We start from the raw sequence: 22,428 nt of genomic DNA on the forward strand, positions 1-22,428 counted from the left end.
CTTTTATTGTCTGTCTTATTGGACTGTTGCTTTCTATAAAAAGTGCAACACCGATTCACCACTATATGGGAATATTTCACATCCCCGGGCCGTGATTGGCGCCATCGCTTCAGACTAAACCTCATTGTAACGATAGAAATACCAAATTGGTCAGAGAATAAGCAGCTTCTTCGGCGTTTTATTCGTCTGTTCCATTTAGAGTTCTACATTTTTTCACTTAATCATCCAATAAAGTCTGAGAACTGAGACATTTTACTTTATTAAGGACAGAAGTATCACATAAATTAAGAACCTTACAACTACAAGACGGCGTAACAGGACTCGGAGCAGCCACGAGACGTTAGTGTAGAGACTTATTGTACAATATTTCACAATCCAGAAGTGCAGACCCCTCAGAAGTTTGGTTTGTGCTTCTTCAGCTCGACCATCAGATGATGGAGATTGATTAATTCTGAGCAAACCGGCAGATTCCTGAGCGGGGGCTGGGACAGTATCTTATGGAAGCGATGATAATACTGGATCAGCTGTGTGAGCGCCCCCTGCAGGAAAGAAACAAACTCAGAGGAAGGCCTGACTGTGAATATACATCACCTGCTCCAGTTATATCAAGTGACACCAATATTCAGATTTACAGCCCCCTATCCTAAGCTGACAACATTCTTTATAATGTGATCTTCTATAAAGCTTGTCGTTAATAACAGCCTTAAAACGAGCCTGTCAGGTGTAATATGCAGTGAGACCCATGAGCAGTTCTGGGTGCATATTGCTAATCCCTGCCTAACTGTCCCTGTATACACTAGCATACATAAAGAGATTTTTTTTTAGTATTTCTAAAGATCCTTTATGATATGCTAATGAGCGCAGGGACTAGTCGGAGGGGCATTCGTTCCTCCGATGATGCTGGGCAATGGACGTTGAAAAGCATATTAGCGCGCCGGTGTGGGCGTGCTAACATAAGAGGGTGGACTAGTCGGGGGAAATAATGCCCTTGCGACTAGTCCCTGCGCTCATTAGCATATGATAAAAGATCTTTAGAAATACTTTTCTTTGTCGCTCCTTATTGGGAGACCCAGACAATTGGTGTATAGCTATGCCTCCGGAGGCCACACAAAGTATTACACTAAAAGTGTAAAGCCCCTCCCCTTCAGCCTATACACCCCCCGTGCTGCCACGGGCTCATCAGTTTTTATGCTTTGTGCGAAGGAGGTCAGACATGCACGCATAGCTCCACAGCTTAGTCAGCAGCAGCTGCTGACTATGTCGGATGGAAGAAAAGAGGGCCCATAACAGGGCCCCCAGCATGCTCCCTTCTCACCCCACTCTTGTCGGCGGTGTTGTTAAGGTTGAGGTATCCATTGCGGGTACGGAGGCTGGAGCCCACATGCTGCTTTCCTTCCCCATCCCTCAATTAGGGCCCTGGGTGAAGTGGGATCCTTTCGGTCTCCAGGCACAGGAGACCGTGCTCCATCCACAGCTCCTGAGGACCATGCTGGATAGGAGCCGAGTATCGTTCAGGGACATGGCCCTGCTACTTTGAGGTACTCTGTGTCCCCGTGGGGACCGCGCACAGCAACACTCCAGCATCGCTGGGTGTGCTAGTGCACCGGGGGCAGCAGCGCTGACTGCGTTTGTGCCATTACACGCTTCAGCGTCGCTGAGTGTGTTCGTGTAGGGGGACTGCCGCGCTGACCGCCGCTGCCATGGTTATCACTGCGGCGCGGCTGGGACTGTTAGTGCGCCGGGGACTTCCGCGCCGACCGCGCTTATACGGCGGCCGCGCTTATAACTCGAGTCCCCGGCTTTTGCGGCCTAGTCTCTTTTTCTTCCCGCCCCCAGCCCTGCCAATCAGGGGAAGGGCGGGACGCTGTACAGGACGGCAGCACTGAGGGCTGGAGCATGCTTTGCATACTCCACCCCCCTCACTCTGCACAGTGGGGCACCAGTTCCCGCACTTTTCTGGGTCACGCCCACGGCTCCCTCCTCTCCTCAGGACGCCGGCAGCCATTCCTCTCAGCTCTGCTAACGCTGGAGAGGAGAGACAAGCTCAGGGAGACCCAGGCAGGATTTCTGGTGCCCACACAACCGCTTTGCGCAGGCGGTAAGCAGCACCTGTGGTGCTGGCCCCACTAGTGCAGAAGTGTACTTATAGATTATATGATTATAGACTATACTTTACACTGTATGGTGCACTGTTGATTTTTGTCTATATACCCTCCTGTATTGCTCAGAGGAGACAACAGCATGTCGTCCACAAATAGCAAGGGTGCCAAAGCACAGACTTACTATGCTGCCTGTGCAGCATGTACGGCTATACTGCCGGCAGGTTCCACTGACCCTCATTGTGTGCAATGCTCGGCCCCTGTGGCACTTTCTCAGCCGGAGCCTCTGCTAAGGGTGGCCCAGGGAGAACCACCTGTTAACACTGTCCAGGTGACAGGGACGGAGTTTGCAGTTTTTACTGAAAGACTTTCTGAGACTATGGCTAAGATATTAGAAGCCTTGCAGTCCAGGCCGGCATCTCAAGCCAGGGGCACTGTGGAATCATTGTCCCCTGGTCCCCCTCAGTTGGAACAGCAATGTCCTCCCGGGGTGTCTCATGGATCCCAGGGTGAGGTCTCTGACACGGACCGCAGCCCCAGACCGATTAAGCGAGCTCGCTATGATATCCCCTCGACATCATCACAATGTTCAGGGTCTCAGCGAGGGGACTCTCTGTATGATGAAGCGGAGGTAGCTGATCAGGATTCTGATCCTGAAGCCGCTCTCAACCTTGATACTCCTGATGGGGACGCCGTAGTGAATGATCTTATTGCGTCCATCAATGAAATGTTGGATATTTCTCCCTCAGCTCCTCCAGTGGAGGAGTCAGCTTCTCAGCAGGAGAAATTCCGTTTCAGGTTTCCCAAGCGTACAATGAGTATGTTTCTGGACCACTCTGACTTCAGAGAGGCAGTCCAGAAACACCGAGCTTGTCCAGATAAGCGTTTTTCCAAGCGCCTTAAGGATACACGTTACCCTTTCCACCCTGACGTGGTCAAGGGCTGGACTCAGTGTCCCAAGGTGGATCCTCCAATCTCCAGACTTGCGGCTAGATCCATAGTTGCAGTGGAAGATGGAGCTTCACTCAAGGATGCCACTGACAGACAGATGGAGCTCTGGTTGAAATCCATCTATGAAGCTATCGGCGCGTCTTTTGCTCCAGCATTCGCAGCCGTATGGGCACTCCAAGTTATCTCAGCTGGTCAGGCGCAAATTGACGCACTCACACGTACGTCTGCGCCGCAGGTGGCGTCCATAACCTCTCAAACGTCGGCATTTGCGTCCTACGCTATTAATGCTGTCCTGGACTCTGCGAGCCGTACGGCGGTTGCAGCCGACAATTCGGTGGCAATACGCAGGGCCTTGTGGCTGCGGGAATGGAAGGCAGATTCGGCTTCCAAAAAGTGCTTAACTGGATTGCCATTTTCTGGCGACCGTTTGTTTGGTGAGAGATTGGATGAAATCATCAAACAATCCAAGGGAAAGGAAACATCCTTACCCCAGGCCAAACCAAAAACACCCCAACAGAGGAGAGGACAGTCGAGGTTTCGGTCCTTTCGGAGTGCGGGCAGGTCCCAATTCTCCTTGTCCAAAAGGCCGCAGAAGGATCAGAGGAACTCCGACGCATGGCGGTCTAAATCACGCCCTAAAAAGACCGCCGGAGATGCCGCTACTAAGGCGGCTTCCTCATGACTTACGGCCTCCTCACACCGCATCCTCGGTCGGTGGCAGGCTCTCCCGCTTTTGCGACACCTGGCTGCCACAAGTAAAAGACCGTTGGGTGAGAGACATTTTGTCTCACGGTTACAGGATAGAGTTCAGCTCTCGTCCTCCGACTCGATTCTTCAGAACATCTCCGCCTCCCGAGCGAGCCGAGGCTCTTCTGCAGGCGGTGGGCATTCTGAAGGCAGAAGGAGTGGTGGTCCCGGTGCCTCTTCAGCAACAGGGTCACGGTTTCTACTCCAACCTGTTTGTGGTTCCAAAGAAGGACGGGTCCTTCCGTCCTGTTTTGGACCTAAAACTGCTCAACAAACACGTAAGGACCAGGCGGTTCCGGATGGAATCCCTCCGCTCCGTCATCGCCTCAATGTCCCAAGGAGATTTCCTAGCATCGATCGATATCAAGGATGCTTATCTCCACGTACCAATTGCTCCAGAGCATCAGCGCTTCTTGCGCTTCGCCATAGGAGACGAACACCTTCAGTTCGCGGCACTGCCGTTCGGCCTGGCGACAGCCCCAAGGGTTTTCACCAAGGTCATGGCTACAGTAGTTGCGGTCCTCCACTCTCAGGGTCACTCGGTGATACCTTACTTAGACGATCTGCTGGTCAAGGCACCCTCTCAAGAGGCATGCCAACACAGCCTCAACGTTACTCTGGAGATTCTCCAGAGTTTCGGGTGGATCATCAATTTTCCAAAGTCAAATCTGACACCGGTCCAATCGCTGACATATCTTGGCATGGAGTTTCATACTCTTCCAGCGATAGTGAAGCTTCCGCTGGACAAACAGCGTTCACTACAGACAGGGGTGCAATCTCTCCTTCAAGGTCGGTCACACCCCTTGAGGCGCCTCATGCACTTCCTGGGGAAGATGGTGGCAGCAATGGAAGCAGTCCCTTTCGCGCAGTTTCACCTGCGTCCACTTCAATGGGACATCCTACGCAAGTGGGACAGGATGCCGACGTCCCTAGACAGGAACGTCTCCCTCTCTCAGGCAACCAAAGCTTCCCTTTGGTGGTGGCTTCTTCCCACCTCATTATCGAAGGGGAAATCCTTCCTACCCCCATCCTGGGCGGTGGTCACGACGGACGCGAGTCTTTCAGGGTGGGGAGCAGTTTTTCTCCACCACAGGGCTCAGGGTACGTGGACTCAGCAAGAGTCCTCACTTCAGATCAATGTTCTGGAGATCAGGGCAGTGTATCTTGCCCTAAAAGCGTTCCAGCAGTGGCTGGAAGGCAAGCAGATCCGAATTCAGTCGGACAACTCCACAGCGGTGGCTTACATCAACCACCAAGGTGGGACACGCAGTCGGCAAGCCTTCCAGGAAGTCCGGCGGATTCTGCTGTGGGTGGAAGCCACAGCATCCACCATATCCGCAGTTCACATCCCGGGCGTAGAAAACTGGGAAGCAGACTTTCTCAGTCGCCAGGGCATGGACGCAGGGGAATGGTCCCTTCACCCGGACGTGTTTCAGGAGATCTGTTGCCGCTGGGGGATGCCGGACGTCGACCTAATGGCGTCACGGCACAACAACAAGGTCCCAACATTCATGGCTCGATCTCAAGATCACAGAGCTCTGGCGGCAGACGCCTTAGTTCAGGATTGGTCGCAGTTTCGGCTTCCTTATGTGTTTCCTCCTCTGGCACTGTTGCCCAGAGTGTTACGCAAGATCAGGGCCGACTGCCGCCGCGTCATCCTCGTCGCTCCAGACTGGCCGAGGAGGTCGTGGTACCCGGATCTGTGGCATCTCACGGTCGGCCAACCGTGGGCACTGCCAGACCGGCCAGATTTGCTGTCTCAAGGGCCGTTTTTCCATCTGAATTCTGCGGCCCTCAACCTGACTGTGTGGCCATTGAGTCCTGGATCCTAGCGTCTTCAGGATTATCTCAAGAGGTCATTGCCACTATGAGACAGGCTAGGAAACCAACGTCCGCCAAGATCTACCCGGAATTCCTCCCTAAGGTGGTATTCCCTTTTCATCTCAATCAGGACATCTCCTTACCCTCGTTTTGTCCTCATCCAGTTCACCAATGTGAAAAGGATTTGCACTTGTTAGATCTGGTGAGAGCACTCAGACTCTACATTTCTCGTACGGCGCCCCTGCGCCGCTCAGATGCACTCTTTGTCCTTGTCGCTGGCCAGCGTAAAGGGACACAAGCTTCCAAGTCAACCCTGGCTCGGTGGCTCAAGGAACCAATTCTCGAAGCTTACCGTTCCTCGGGGCTTCCGGTTCCCTCAGGACTGAAGGCCCATTCTACCAGGGCCGTGGGAGCGTCCTGGGCCTTGCGACACCAGGCTACGGCTCAGCAGGTGTGTCAGGCAGCTACCTGGTCGAGCCTGCACACTTTCACGAAACACTATCAGGTGCATACCTATGCTTCGGCAGATGCCAGCCTAGGTAGCGAGTCCTTCAGGCGGCAGTTGCCCACCTGTAGGACGGAGCCGTTACGGCTCTATTATGAGGTATTATTTACCCACCCAGGGACTGCTTTTGGACGTCCCAATTGTCTGGGTCTCCCAATAAGGAGCGACAAAGAAGAAGGGAATTTTGTTTACTTACCGTAAATTCCTTTTCTTCTAGCTCCAATTGGGAGACCCAGCACCCGCCCCTGTTTTTGTATACACATGTTGTTAATGTTAAATGGTTTCAGTTCTCCGATATTCCTTCGGTTTGAATTTACTTTAAACCAGTTTATAATTTTTTCCTCCTTCGGGCTTTTGCACCAAAACTGATGAGCCCGTGGCAGCACGGGGGGTGTATAGGCTGAAGGGGAGGGGCTTTACACTTTTAGTGTAATACTTTGTGTGGCCTCCGGAGGCATAGCTATACACCAATTGTCTGGGTCTCCCAATTGGAGCTAGAAGAAAAGGAATTTACGGTAAGTAAACAAAATTCCCTTCTTTCTAAAGATCTCTTTAAGCTACTACATACAGGGAAGGTTAGGCAGGGATTAGAAATATACACCCAGAACTGCTCGTGGTTCTGGGTGCATATGGCACCTGACAGGTTCCCTTTAAATCTGTATAGGTAGTCAGATATTAAATAAAAAGTGTCAGCATTTCTTAAACCAAAAGTGTTACTCCAGTGCCTGACTGGAGTAATATTTCTGGAGAGGTGCACACCATTAATAAAAGGCACCTGTTAATGAATCCAGCACATATTCTTGCTCTCCCCTTATTAAGTTTTGACTTTGCAAACCATCCAATCAAGAAAAAAAACTGGCAAATACTCCTAGGGGGACTCATTCATACAAACATATAAAAAGATTCTGCTTGCAGCCACCACTAGTGGGAGGGCTCTGCATACAGAGATACATGATAATCTTCAGCCACCACTAGGGGGAGCTCCCTGTAGACAGAGATATGATAAGATTATGTCTGCACTCACCACTAGGGGGAGCTCCTTGTACACAGTTATCATGTATATTTTTTGTGCTCCCCCTAGTGGTGGCTGAATACAGCAAGAATTCTATAGACGTATGCAGGGGAACCATATTTTTTTTCACTCCTTCACCATATCAGATCCATGTTACCTGTATTATGCTAGTGCCATTTTTGAAGTTGGTGAACGACCTCATCACATCATGGCTTAGTGTCTCCACCGCCTGTTTCCACGTGGAAGAAAAGCCGCGGACCAGCAGAGCGACACGAGCTGAAAGAAAAAAAGCGAATCTATTAGGATTGGAGTCAGCAAGGGGGCGTGTCCTAGACATGGTGGCGTGAGGAAGCTTACCTCCAGAGCTCCTGCGCCCACAGCTTAATTCTACAGATTACCGCGGTCCCTCCGCATCCAGGATGGCTCCCAAGAAAAGACCGGGTGGTGCCCCCACCTCCGCATCCCCCGGAGGGAGCCAGAAGTTCCAGGGGAGCCTCTCCAGATACCTGGCGGGGCCGGGCCGGGAGCTCCCGCCGGCGGCCCAGGACAAGATGGCGCCGGCGTCTCTGCAGCGTTCCCCGGCTGGGGATTCCCCTGGTGCGTCCCGGCGCCCGCCCACAGCCTCTGCAGCTCGGGCGTCTGGTGAAGGGGAGAAACGAGCGAACGCCACAGTAGTGAGACCGGCGGCTGCAGAACAAGGTATAGAGGCGTGGAGGAGGGGGGGACCCACAGGCCCGGCCACACAGCTTGTCACTGAGGAGACAGAGGAGGCCTCGACATCCGAGGGATCACCAGTGCTGGGATTCCCTTTGTCCCTCTGCACCCCAGGTACACCCCCTTCTCTGGGGCAAGCAGAAGACCCCTTGATGACAGGCGACCAGCCCCCTGGCCCCTCTCGGGATGACTTGCAGGCTTTGAGAGAGCTTATATTGGCCCTCCCCAGCAAAAAAGATCTGGAGGATGTGGTGGCCAGAATAGAATCCTCCCAGCAGGTGGCGCTGACTACCCTGAGAGAGGAAATGGTGGTGCTGGAAGATAGAATAGAGGCAACAGAGCAAGCACAGGAGTCCCTGGAGGTTAGAATGGAAAGGATTGAACGGGACTGTGAGTCTTCTAATGCCCGCATTAGGGAGCTTGCTCTGTTATTGGACGATCAAGAAAATAGGGGCAGAAGAAATAATATAAGGCTGAAGGGAATTCCGGAGGACTGGCCCCAAGATATGCTGCGCACCAAAGTCTTATCTATATTCAATCAAGTCACTGATCGCCCACCTGAGGCCGCCTATCTCTTTGACAGAATTCATAGGGTCGCAAGGCCCGGCCCCAGATCTGCTTCCTTCCCCAGAGACGTATTATGTCGCTTGCATTACTATGGGGACAGAGAGAGGATTCTTCAGGGAGCCTGGTCGCGTGGCTCTGTGGAAGTAGATGGGGCTGTGGTGAAGCTATTCCCGGATGTCTCTGGCCGCACACTATATATGAGACGTTTGCTTCACCCCCTTTTGCTCAAAATCAAAGAGGCAGGCGCCTCGTACAGATGGGGCCACCCCTTTCATCTAATTGTCCGCAAGGGGGACACCGTGTTCCCATTGAGGAGGCACTCTGAGCTTTCAAAGTTGTATGACTTTCTTGGAATACCAGACTGCTCAATCCCGGACTGGATGGAGTGGGAACCTCAGGCCCCAACTGGACGGCGAAGGAGGAGGGATGACGTCCAATCCTCCCACTGTGATGATCTTGGAGGGTCATGAAATCTCTCGGTTGTTGATGGGTCGGGGAAGTGACCAAAGTGATGGCTGGGTGGTCGGGAGAGGAGTATGGTTGGGGGTTGCCTGGGGGTGCCCCCTGACCTCCTTGCTCCGCTGGCAAGGGTTCTGGCCGTTCGATGGGCCCAACAGACCACAGCGTACTGACTTACGTTCAATGTAACTTTAATCTGTTGACGTTGGGTCGTTTGTGGGGGGGGCGGGAGGGGGGGTGTTTGCATTTCCGTCTTGGGTGGGTGGGACCGCGGGAGGTTAAGTTGACAGACCCTCCTCGTTTGATCGGGGTCCGGGTCACTAAGCATACATAAGTGAGGCGCGGGTTGGAGCTCTGGCCACATGTCAGTTCTTGTCCCTAACTATCCCTAAGCAGTTTCTGGGCTGGTCCCTGGTACTGCGTGCGGCAAAACTGCTGCTTTTCCACTCTCTGCCTTTCCACTTTTTGCTCTTCTACTTCTTTCTCTTTCCTCTGCTAAAGGGTCGCTGCTTTCGCTTATCTACATCCTCTCTACTCTCCCTCTTCCACTCATCCGTTTCCCCCCTCCTTTCCTTCCCCCCGGTTTTTTTTTTTTTTTTTTTCTGGGGTGTAATTTGTTGTTCGTTTTTCCAGAGGTCAGTGACGGAGTATGACGAAGCAGAAACAAGCCGAGCTTCGGGTGGGCTCACTGAATGTTAAGGGTCTTCACAGCCCGGAGAAACGGTCTATTCTCCTGAACCTACTATGGAAAAACAGAATTCAGGTCGCTTTTCTCCAAGAAACACACTACTGTGAGGCAAAACCTTACAAACTTGCTGATAGAAGGTATCCTGTAGTGCATCATTCACCCTCCCCTGACTCTAGATCCAGGGGCACGAGCATCTTAATGTCCAGTACGCTCCCATGGGAACTGTTGGACTCTCGATCGGATGATCAGGGAAGGCTTCTGATGCTTAAGGGACGCATTGCTACACAGACTTTCACTTTTGTGGCGGTCTACTTGCCAAATTCGGGTCAATGCCCTACATTGCTGCGTTACCTTGAGCAGATAGAGGAATTCTCTGAGGGTACTCTGGTCTTTGGGGGTGACTTTAATGTTGTGTTGGAGCCGCCGAGGGATAGCTCCAAAGGGGTGTCCAGTGTGCCACATTCGGCACTACGTCGCTTGCGACGGGGTTTACATGATCATCAACTAATAGACACTTGGCGATTGATGCACCCATCAGACAAAGATTTTTCATTTTACTCGGCAGCGCATGATTGCTACTCCAGGTTAGACCTCATTTTCCTTAAACATGGGGATCTACATTCTCTGGTGGCTTCCTCAATCGAGTGCATATCATTCTCTGATCACGCCTTGATCACAATAACTCTATCCCTCGGCTACCCCATCGGTAGGCAGAGTCAATGGACCCTGAACACTTCGCTACTCGATGATCCGGTGACAATGCAGGAAATAAGGGAAGCCTTGAGGGAATATTTCAGTGGCAGTGGGGGGGGGGAGGTGTCCCCGGGCATAGTCTGGGAGGCACACAAATGTGTGGTGAGGGGTCTGTTTATCAAACATGGGGCACGCTTGAAGAGAGAAAGAGAAGCTAGGGCTACATCCCTTTTGGCAGACATTAGAGAGCTGGAGGCAATTCACAAGGGGTCTCTGGGAGGGGATGTGGGGGCCATTTTGGTCAAGAAGAGGGAGGAACTGAGGACCCTACTATGCTGTAAAGCTAGGGGAACATTGGCTAGGTGTAGACGGCATTTCTATGAATTTGGCAATAAGAGTGGCAGGACCCTGGCTAGAGCTCTGAGGAGTCAGAGAGCGAGAGGATATGTCTCTAAGGTGCACATCGCGGGAGATAGGTGGGCTACTTTGCCGAAAGACATTGCCTCCGCTTTTAAAGATTTCTTTACTGCCCTCTATGCAATTGATGAGGGGCGGTCTGAGAGGGCCAGGACGGAGTTGCGTAGCCGTATACGGATGTACATCGCGGACTCTGGCTTGGGACATCTCAAGCCGGAGGCTGCGGCCGATCTGGAAAGACCCATCTCGGAGGAGGAATACTGGTCTGCACTTAAAAAATCCCCCACAGGCAAGGCTCCTGGCCCGGATGGTTTCCCTCTGCTCTATTACAAAAAGTTGGATTCCATTTTGATTTCCCCATTTCTCTCAGCATTCAACCATGGCCCACATTCTGGAGCTGTTCCCTTGCCAAGGGATACCCTAGCTGCTAATATAGTTGTCATCCCTAAAGAGGGCAAAGATCCTTCGTTGTGCTCTAGTTACCAACCCATTTCCCTCCTCAACACAGACCTGAAGCTCTTCACTAGGATTCTTTCGGATAGACTCACCCCTTTGCTTGGGGAGATTGTTCACCCTGACCAGGCCGGGTTCATGACGGGTAGGGAAGCAAGGGACAACACGACTAAGGCGTTGAACATAATACACAAGGCTAAATCCGATGGGCTGCCTTTGATGCTTCTGTCGACCGACGCAGAAAAAGCGTTCGACAGAGTTAACTGGATTTTTATGGAGGAGGTCCTGCGGGCTGTGGGGTTGGGGAGTAGGATGCTTGCTTGGATATGTTCCCTGTACAGCATCCCTTCGGCAGCAGTCAGAGTGAACGGTCTCCTTTCAGAGAGATTCCCCATTCGCAATGGAACAAGACAGGGTTGTCCTCTCTCGCCCTTGATTTTCATATTGACTCTGGAACCCCTGCTCAGTCGGATCAGAGGCAACATTAACATTTCGGGCCCTAACATCTCTGGTTCTACTTATAAAATCGCGGCTTATGCGGACGATTTGCTTTTTTTCATTACCAACCCTCGGGTTTCCCTCCCTAATCTTCTGAGAGAGTTGGAAACATACTCCTCTCTATCTAACTTTAGAATTAATATGTCAAAATCGGAGGCCCTAAATATATCTCTTCCTCCTGAGCAAGTCACATCGCTACAATCCGCGTTCGAGTTTAGGTGGGCTAGCCAGTCCTTGAAGTATTTGGGCGTCCAGTTGGCTGCGGACTCTAGTCAAATTTACAAGTTGAATTTTCACCTGCTCCTGCAATCAATTAGAAAAGACTGCGCTAACTGGGGGAAGGGCTACTTCACATGGTTCGGGAGATGTGCAATACTGAAGATGAATATCCTGCCACGTCTCTTATACCTCTTTCAATCCTTGCCGATTAGGATCCCTAGCTCTTTCTTCAAGGAACTGGCCTCTTTACAGATCAAATTTATCTGGGCCAACAAACCGGCGAGACTCTCCCGGTCTCTTTTGTGCAGACCTAAGATTAGGGGTGGCCTGGGTATCCCAGACCTTAAAAAGTACTATTTGGCCACGCATATGGTTAGGGTATTGGACTGGTGCCGCCATTCCAGCACAAAGCCTTGGGTGGCCCTAGAACAGAGCTTCTCGGAAATACATCTCCCGGCCATCCCCTGGCTTTTGAACCTCTCCCTGCCTGCTCTGAGATCTCATCCTACCATCGGTGCCACTGTTGAATGTTGTTCGAGAAGGGAGGTCAGACGACTCCTTTTGCCAGTGCCTTCCCCTATGACACCCGTGTTAGGCGACCCGGAATTCCGTCCTGGTCTCTTGGACCCGGTCTTCAGGGGGTGGGTTCAGGGGGGCAAATTCAGAGCTTGTCATCTGGGTAGAGAGGGGGATTGGTTTTCACTAGCGGATATTCGGGGATTCTTGCCTCCGGGCCCCTTGGGGGATTGGAGGGCTTTGCAGATGAGGCACTACATGCACTCCCTCCCTCACTTCAGTCGATATGCCGGACCTCCTACGGGATTTGAAAAGTTGTGCCTGGGAGAGGGAGTCTTGCGGCACTCTCTATCCTTGGTATACAACATGTTATCAGATCCGGGGGATTTGCCCCCCCCGGCTTACCTTTTGCAGTGGGAGAGGGACCTGGGGATTAGCTTATCCGACTCACAAAGAAACAACATCCTCCAGCTAGCACATAGAACTTCGATCAGTTCCAGACTGTTGGAAGCTAATTACAAATTGTTGGCCAGGTGGTACAGGGTCCCGACCAGACTACATAGAATGTTTCCCTCAGTTGACCCGGTTTGTTGGAGATGCGGTCAGGGGGAGGGTGATTTTGTGCACATTTTTTGGTCTTGCCCTTCTCTGCAGCGGTTTTGGTCAGAAGTGGGGGAGGTAATCAGACGAGTGACCGGTACTACTGAAAAAATGGGTCCGGAGCTATTCATTCTACAGCTATCCGAACTCCCGGTCTCTAAATATAGGAGATCTTTGCTTAGATTTCTGGTCATGTCTGCCAGGTCTTGCATTCCGTTTGGTTGGAAGTCTAATACCCCCCCCAAGGTGACACAGTGGGTTTCGCGGATTAACGATCTGATGTATATGGAGGATTTGACATCCTCTATTAATGATCGCCAGGAAGACTTTTATAGGACATGGTTCCCATGGATGGAGTTCACCTACTCGGCGGAGTACGCGGACTTGTTCTCTGAACCTCAGGATTCGTGATTTTTCCTCCTCCACCCCCCCCTTTTTTTTTTTTTCTCGCATTCTTTCTCCCCCTTTCTTTCTTCCTCTCTACACTACTCCCTGATCTTCTCTCCTGCTCTCTTCTCCTACCCCTCTCTTTATTTCTTTCTTTCTCTACAATCCTTCAATCTTTTTTCAGGCTTGATTTCCTTTTCTTCGCTCTTCTCCCTACTTACATTAGGTTGGGTCGGCTTATAAAATATGTAAACTGGGCCAGACTTGAGTAGTGGCGGGGATGGGAATTGCATATGTGTGCTTATTGTTTGTATATATTCTACCGTCATTTCTGTAATAATACCTGCGTCCCAGTTGGGAGCAGGAGATGTATTGTTTGATACGAGTTTGGCTTTAAAATAAAGAATTTAAAAAAAAAAGGATTGGAGTCAGCCTCCTGATTGCACATAGTCGGTTTCATGGTGTCACCCACCTTCCTCGCTCCGCAGCCGGTCCTGTTGCCCTTTCTCAATAAGACCTTCAGATTCTTTTACAAAGGCAATCATCCCCCCAAAGGATGGAGACAGGATCTCTTCTATAAACTCCTGGTGGGGAAATGATACATCAGCCGAAGGCCGTGAAGTGCAGTAAAGAGCTGCTGCAGCAGCCACTCACCTGAGTCCGCGCAGTCAGAAGCTGCTGGAAACTTTCCACCTCTTTACTGTCATTAGACGCCCGTTCCTATAAATAATAAGACCAATGAAGGCTGGGGGTCCTATACAGAGACGTGTAGTAACGGGGGCGTCCATCACTCACCATGAGCACGCTCAGCATCATGTCATAGTTATTTATCAGGAAGATGAGCTGCTCCTTCCTGGACGAGAACTCCGCAGCCATTCTCAGGACAAAGTTCTCCACCTCCACCTGAAATAGGAAAACTATAGAGTAAACTAAGGAGGAAGACGAGATACTGGAGCATGTGTCCAAATTCACCTATAGTCTTCATCATTGTTACAACACATCGTACACACTGCCCTATATACAGGTACCTGCAGCTGACCCAGGAGGACGTTCGTCTTCTCATTTGGAAATGTCTGGTTTATGCTAACAATAGCCGATGAGAACTCCGCATAACGTCTGGTTACCTACGACGGGATGAGAAAATGCATTTCATATATAATTTGATAAATACTGATACATTTTGCATATACTGCACCTCATCTGGTATTATACTCCAGAGCTGCACTCACTGTTCTGCTGGTGGAGTCACTGTGTACATACATTACTGATCCTGCGTTACCTCCTGTATTATACTCCAGAGCTGCACTCACTATTCTGCTGGTGCAGTCACTGTGCACATACATTACTGATCCTGAAATACCTCCTGTATTATACTCCAGAGCTGCACTCACTGTTCTGCTGGTGGAGTCACTATGTACATACATTACTGATCCTGCGTTACCTCCTGTATTATACTCCAGAGCTGCACTCACTATTCTGCTGGTGCAGTCACTGTGCACATACATTACTGATCCTGAAATACCTCCTGTATTATACTCCAGAGCTGCACTCACTGTTCTGCTGGTGGAGTCACTATGTACATACATTCCTGATCCTGCGTTACCTCCTGTATTATACTCCAGAGCTGCACTCACTATTCTGCTGGTGCAGTCACTGTGCACATACATTACTGATCCTGAAATACCTCCTGTATTATACTCCAGAGCTGCACTCTCTATTCTGCTGGTGCAGTCACTATGTGCATAAATTATATTACTTATCCTGTACTGATCCTGAGTTACATTCTATATTTTACTCTAGAGCTGCACTCACTATTCTGCTTTGCCGTCACAGTGTACATACCTTACCTATGCTGGTTATAATAAAAAAAAAAACATAATGAAAATAAGTGTTCTGGATGTAAAAAAAATATCTCAATCTAATTTTCTTTAGATTAGTGCGTTCCCTCCGACTTCATAAGCACAAAATGTTCCCCTTTATATTCGTTGTGTAATCCTGTATACAGTATGTCCACCGCCATTAACTTAAGAACGGCGGCAGCTATAGGCATAGAAGTGTTGTCTAGGTATAGTAAAGTAGCCATGCGCTACGCAGTGAAACCACCTATAGCGCCACCTGGTGGAAAACAACGGAGTTAGCATTTTTATCTCGAAAATGGAACGAGACAGAGAAAAAAAGTGAATTACAAAGTTGTAGGACATCATCAATTCAATACGAATCGACACCTTGCATACAGAAATGCTATGATATGAAACCCATGACCCCAAACATTGAATGCTGGTCACACATATGGCGCTCATTTAACTTTGATGCTCAAAGTGGCCCCCGTCAGCTGCAATGCACATCTGGACTCTGCACAGCATACTGTATCTTACTGCACGTTGTGCAATATGGCAGGTGACACGTTTGCACAAGCATCTGTGATAAGTCGTCGTAGGTCCTGCAGTGTTGGTGGAGGGGTTGCATACACCTGCTGTTTGATGTGACCTCACAGAAATAAGTCTAATGGGGTCAGGTCAGGTGAGCGTGGAGGCCACACAGCCACCATACCCAATGACTTGTAGGAAGGTCTCCATGAGATATCGCTTAACGTCCGCAGCCTTGTGAGTTTTACACCTTCTAATCATAGCATTTCTGTAACTAAGGTGTCGATTCGTATTGAATTGATGATGCCCTACAACTTTGTAATTCACTTTTTTTCTCTATCTCGTTCCGTTTTCGAGATAAAAATGCTAACTCTGTTGTTTTCCACCAGGTGGCGCTATAGGTGGTTTCATTGCGAATCGCATGGCTACTTTACTATACCTAGACACCACTTCTATGCCTATAGCTGCCGCCGTTCTGAAGTTAATGGCGGTGGACAGGATATGGGTGGCCAGACTATAATATACAGTATATATGTGATCCCTGGATCTTACATAATGCGGTCTGGTGTCCAGAGTCCCCAATCTCTGAGGGTCCGTGTTCCGGATACTTTGAATGTTCAGCTCCAGGATATATTGGAATCGGGGCCACAACATGTCCAGCAGGGCGTCCCAGTACCTGTCACGAGCGAGTACAACAGTAATTACCGGCAGCAGGGCTGACTACAGTAAAATGGCCAGTGCTCCACACAGGTCTATGAGAGCAGAGGAGTACCATGACCATAGATCACACTATATGGGTTCTTTATCCTGTTACATTGGTAACACATAGCTCTGCCTGTGAGCTGCATGCACAAAACGGTGGCTTTTTACATCAAGACCAGTTGCAAAGATTCTCAATTTTTTACAGTTTAAATGCATTGGAGCAATAAGACGGCTGCAGCCCTGGAAATCCCTCTAAATGTAGGTCTTATCAATAGGATGGCGCAATATAGTAAAAGCTGGTCTCACTTGTCTATGGCGGGGATGTCCCTCCTCTGCGCGATGCCCTTGAACCGCAGCACAATGTGTATACAGAGGAAGATGGCGATGCTGTCGAAGCAGTCTGACACGTAGGAGTCGATGTGCTTCTGTAGATGGAGGATGAGAGTGAATGAGACGCAATCTGCGGCGGTCACAAAAAAAAAAATTACAAATGGGAAAGTAGCCGCTTACAGCGGCCAATCACAGCCCAGCTCTCGCTTCCGACCACATATTAAAATTGTGAAAGCAGAGTTTTGATTGGTTGCGATTAGCTCCACTTTTTACATGTGTGTAAAGTCGGGGGATGAACTCACCAGAAACATGGATAAACTCCGACCCATCACCGTATTGAACAGCTCCAGAGCGGCCGCTCCGCTCACCAGGAAGAAGTCCGACAAGAAGAGGAATTCCCGACAGCTGTTGTCCAGGAGGGCGTAGTGCTGACTGCGAAACAGGGACTCAAACGGGTACTGGGGAGAAGACGGAAACGGTCAAAGACCCTCCAAAGATGATAAAGGGGGCTCCAGTCCTTTCTATACCTCCTGGTCCATCACTTACTCTGACGTCGCTCCTCTGCGCCGTGTGTGGCACGATGATCGGACCCTCCAGCTCGGTAGGACTGATGATGGCCGCCCTGTTCCCGACGGTAAACACCGTGTTCTTGTTCCGTAATGCCGGCTTAGAGAAAAATCGTGTCTCAGAATTAAGGATAAATACTAAATGATGAGGGAAAGGAGCCAAGAAATAATCAGACGGCAGCAAATGAAGCCGACGCGGCTGATATAACATAAGCTGCTATTATTGGGGAGCTTAGGTCAAAAACATGGGCAGAAAGACTGCGCAAAGAGCAGTGGTGAGTTACCGGGGCCGGTGGTCCATGGACTTTACCCCTCCCTGCACCCAGCACACGTCTGCCCCACACTATAGTGATGGTGCCGGTGTAGATGTACACACACACAGTTAGGTCCAGAAATATGTGGACAGTGACACAAGTTTTGGCATTTTAGCTCTTTATCAAAATATATTCAAGACACAGTTATATAATTAATATGGGCTGAAAGTGCCGACTCAGCTTTAATTTCAGGTTTTCACATCCTAATTAGAGGACAGATTTAGGAATTACGGCTCTTTAATATGTAGCTGCCTCTTTTTCAAGGGACCAAAAGTAATTGGATAATTATCTCAGAAGCTCTGTAATGGGCTGCATTGGCGATTCCCTCATTAGTCCATCATCAATTAAACAGTAAAAGGTCTGGAGCTGATTCCAGGTGCGGCATTTGCATTTGGAAGCTGTTGCTGTGAACTCAACATACAGTCAAAGGAGCTCTCAATGGAAGAGAAACAAATGATCATTAGGTTGAAAATAAAATAAATCCATCAGTGAGATAGCAGAACTGGTAAGAGCAGCCAAATGAATAGTTTGGTACATTCAGCAAAAAAAGCGAGCTGGAAACTCAAAAAGGCCTGGATGATCCAAGTGAAGACCAAACTCCAAGAAGTTGGTGTTTCAGTATCTACAGTGCCTTGTGAAAGTATTCGGACACCTTGATTTTTTTCAACCTTTTCCCACATTTCAGGCTTCAAACATAAAGATAAAAAATTAAAATGTTATGGTGAAGAATCAACAAGTGGGACACAATTGTTAAGTGCATCAAAATGTATTGCTTATTTTAAACTTTTCTAAAAAATAAAAAACTGAAAATTGGGGCGTGCAATATTATTCATCCCCTTTAAGTTAATACTTTGTAGCGCCACCTTTTGCTACGATTACAGCTACAAGTCCCTTGGAGTATGTCTCTATCAGTTTTGCACATCGAGAGACTGAAATTCTTGCCCATTATTCCTTTGCAAATAGTCTCCCTGTCCCTGCTGAAGAAAAGCAGGCCCAAACCATGATGCTGCCACCACCATGTTTGACAGTGGGGATGGTGTGTTCAGGGTGATGAGCTGTGTTGCTTTTACGCCAAACACATTGTTTGGTATTGTGCACAAAAGAAGGGAATTTTGTTTACTTACCGTAAATTCCTTTTCTTCTAGCTCCTATTGGGAGACCCAGACAATTGGGTGTATAGCTTCTGCCTCCGGAGGCCACACAAAGTATTACACTTTAAAAGTGTAACCCCTCCCCTCTGCCTATACACCCTCCCGTGCATCACGGGCTCCTCAGTTTTGGTGCCAAAGCAGGAAGGAGGAAACTTATAAATTGGTCTAAGGTAAATTCAATCCGAAGGATGTTCGGAGAACTGAAAACCATGAACCAAAAGAACAATTCAACACGAACAACATGTGTACACAAAAGAACAACAGCCCCAAGGGAACAGGGGCGGGTGCTGGGTCTCCCAATAGGAGCTAGAAGAAAAGGAATTTACGGTAAGTAAACAAAATTCCCTTCTTCTTTGTCGCTCCATTGGGAGACCCAGACAATTGGGACGTCCAAAAGCAGTCCCTCGGTGGGTAAAAGAATACCTCAATAAAAAGAGCCGAAACGGCCCCCTCTTACAGGTGGGCAACCGCCGCCTGAAGGACTCGCCTACCTAGACTGGCATCCGCCGAAGCATAGGTATGCACCTGATAGTGTTTCGTGAAAGTGTGCAGACTAGACCAGGTAGCTGCCTGACACACCTGCTGAGCCGTAGCCCGGTGCCGCAATGCCCAGGACGCACCCACGGCTCTGGTAGAATGGGCTTTCAGCCCCAAAGGAAGCGGAAGCCCGGAAGAACGGTAGGCTTCAAGAATCGGTTCCTTGATCCACCGAGCCAAGGTTGACTTGGAAGCCTGCGAACCCTTACGCTGGCCAGCGACAAGGACAAAGAGCGCATCTAAACGGCGCAGGGGCGCCGTGCGAGACACGTAGAACCGGAGTGCTCTCACCAGATCTAATGAGTGCAAATCCTTTTCACATTGGTGAACTGGATTGGGGCAAAATGAAGGTAAGGAGATATCCTGATTGAGATGAAAAGGGGATACTACCTTAGGGAGAAATTCCGGAACAGGACGCAGAACCACCTTATCCTGGTGAAACACCAGGAAGGGGGCTTTGCATGACAGCGCTGCCAGCTCCGACACTCTACGGAGCGATGTAACTGCCACTAGAAATGCCACCTTCTGCGAAAGACGTGATAAAGAGACATCCCGCAGCGGCTCGAAAGGTGGTTTCTGAAGAGCCGTTAGCACCCTGTTAAGGTCCCAGGGTTCCAGCGGACGCTTGTAAGGTGGGACTATGTGGCAAACTCCCTGCAGGAACGTGCGGACCTGCGGAAGCCTGGCTAGACGCTTTTGAAAAAATACGGATAGCGCCGATACTTGTCCCTTGAGAGAGCCGAGAGACAAACCCTTGTCCATTCCGGATTGAAGGAATGAAAGAAAAGTGGGTAAGGCAAAAGGCCAGGGAGTAAAACCATTATCAGAGCACCAGGATAAGAAGATCCTCCAAGACCTGTGATAGATCTTGGCGGACGTTGGTTTCCTGGCCTGTCTCATGGTGGCAATGACATCTTGAGATAACCCTGAAGACGCTAGGAGCCAGGACTCAATGGCCACACAGTCAGGTTGAGGGCCACAGAATTCAGATGGAAAAACGGCCCTTGTGACAGCAAGTCTGGGCGGTCTGGGAGCGCCCACGGTTGACCCACCGTGAGATGCCACAGATCCGGGTACCACGACCGCCTCGGCCAATCTGGAGCGACGAGAATGGCGCGACGACAGTCGGACCTGATTTTGCGCAGCACTCTGGGCAGCATCGCCAGAGGAGGGAATACATAAGGCAGTCGAAACTGCGACCAATCCTGAACTAATACGTCCGCCGCCAGAGCTCTGTGATCTTGAGACCGTGCCATGAATGCCGGGACTTTGTTGATGTGCCGTGACGCCATGAGATCGACGTCCGGCGTTCCCCAGCAGCGACAGATCTCTCGAAACACGTCTGGGTGAAGAGACCATTCCCCCGCGTCCATGCCCTGACGACTGAGAAAATCTGCTTCCCAGTTTTCTACGCCCAGGATGTGAACTGCGGAGATGGTGGAAGCTGTGGCTTCCACCCACTGCAGAATCTGTCGGACTTCCTGGAAGGCTTGGCGACTGCGAGTGCCGCCTTGGTGGTTGATGTATGCGACGGCAGTGGCGTTGTCCGACTGGATCCGGATCTGCCTGCCCTCCAGCCACCGATGAAAAGCCAATAGGGCTAGATACACTGCCCTTATCTCCAGAATATTGATCTGAAGGGATGACTCTATCGGAGTCCAGGTTCCCTGAGCCCTGTGGTGGAGAAAAACCGCCCCCCACCCTGACAGGCTCGCGTCCGTGGTGACCACAGCCCAGGTTGGGGGTAGGAAGGATTTTCCCCGCGACAGAGAGTTGGGAAGGAGCCACCACTGAAGTGACGTCTTGGTTGCAAGGGAAAGAGAGACGTTCCTGTCGAGGGAAGTCGACCTCCTGTCCCATTTGCGGAGAATGTCCCACTGAAGTGGCCGCAGATGGAATTGCGCGAAGGGCACTGCCTCCATCGCTGCCACCATCTTCCCCAGGAAGTGCATGAGGCGCCTCAAGGGGTGTGACTGACCCCGAAGAAGAGATTGCACCCCCGCCTGCAGAGAAAGCTGTTTGTCCAGCGGTAGCATGACTACCGCTGACTGAGTATGAAACTCCATCCCGAGGTAAGTCAGTGATTGGGTCGGTGTCAACTTGGATTTTGGGAAGTTGATGATCCACCCGAACTGCTGGAGCGTCGCCAGAGCGACGGTAAGGCTGTTTTGACACGCCATCTGAGAAGGTGCCCTGACTAGAAGATCGTCTAAGTAGGGAATTACCGAGTGGCCCTGAGAGTGTAGGACCGCCACCACGAATGCCATGACCTTGGTGAACACCCGTGGGGCTGTCGCCAGGCCGAAAGGCAATGCCACGAACTGAAGGTGTTCGTCCCTGATGGCGAAACGCAAAAAACGTTGATGTTCGGGTGCGATCGGCACATGGAGATAAGCATCCTTGATGTCGATCGATGCTAGGAAGTCTCCTTGTGACATCGATGCGATGACCGAGCGGAGAGATTCCATCCGAAACCGTCTGATGCTCACATGTCTGTTGAGTAGTTTGAGGTCCAGAACGGGACGAAATGAACCGTCCTTCTTTGGCACCACGAACAAGTTGGAGTAAAAACCGCGACCGTGTTCCTAGGGAGGAACAGGGATCACAACTCCTTCTGTCTTCAGAGCGTCCACCGCCTGAAAAAGTGCATCGGCCCGCGCGGGGGGCGGAGAGGTTCTGAAGAAACGAGTCGGGGGACGAGAGCTGAACTCTATTCTGTAACCGTGAGACAGAATGTCTCTCACCCATCGGTCTTGAACATGTGGCCACCAGGCGTCGCAAAAGCAGGAGAGCCTGCCACCGACCGAGGATGCGGTTCGGGGATGCCGAGAGTCATGAAGAGGCCGCCTTGGAGGCATTGCCTCCGGCGGGTTTTTGGGGGCGTGACTTAGCCCGCCACGCATAGGAGTTCCTCTGGCCTTTCTCCGGCCTGTTGGACGAAGAGGATTGGGGCTTGGCGGAGGGACGAAAGGACCGAAACCTCGATTGTATTCGTTGCTGAGGTCTCTTCGGTTTGGACTGGGGTAAGAGGAGTCCTTTCCCTTGGATTCCTTAATAATCTCATCCAATCGTTCGCCAAACAATCGGTCGCCAGAAAACGGCAAACCGGTTAAGAA

At 50.4% G+C, this 22,428-nt stretch overlaps 1 protein-coding gene across 1 annotated transcript in view; it reads right to left on the reverse strand.

Annotated features, from left to right (window-relative positions):
• Positions 1–236: 236 nt before the first annotated feature.
• VPS52 (VPS52 subunit of GARP complex) overlaps positions 237–22,428 on the reverse strand; it is a 35,310-nt gene continuing 13,118 nt past the window's right edge. Inside the window, exons 11-20 of the mRNA XM_075323200.1 lie at positions 17,291–17,424; positions 17,047–17,202; positions 16,721–16,839; positions 16,265–16,388; positions 14,375–14,470; positions 14,142–14,249; positions 14,001–14,066; positions 13,819–13,930; positions 7,293–7,411; positions 237–539 (exon numbers count right to left, since the gene is read on the reverse strand). Of these exons, the coding sequence (XP_075179315.1) occupies positions 393–539; positions 7,293–7,411; positions 13,819–13,930; positions 14,001–14,066; positions 14,142–14,249; positions 14,375–14,470; positions 16,265–16,388; positions 16,721–16,839; positions 17,047–17,202; positions 17,291–17,424 (1,181 nt within the window). The 3' untranslated portion in view covers positions 237–392. The remainder of the gene's footprint in view (positions 540–7,292; positions 7,412–13,818; positions 13,931–14,000; positions 14,067–14,141; positions 14,250–14,374; positions 14,471–16,264; positions 16,389–16,720; positions 16,840–17,046; positions 17,203–17,290; positions 17,425–22,428) is intronic.

This window comes from Anomaloglossus baeobatrachus, chromosome 9 (genome assembly GCF_048569485.1).
Source record: "Anomaloglossus baeobatrachus isolate aAnoBae1 chromosome 9, aAnoBae1.hap1, whole genome shotgun sequence".
Taxonomy (NCBI): domain Eukaryota; kingdom Metazoa; phylum Chordata; class Amphibia; order Anura; family Aromobatidae; genus Anomaloglossus; species Anomaloglossus baeobatrachus.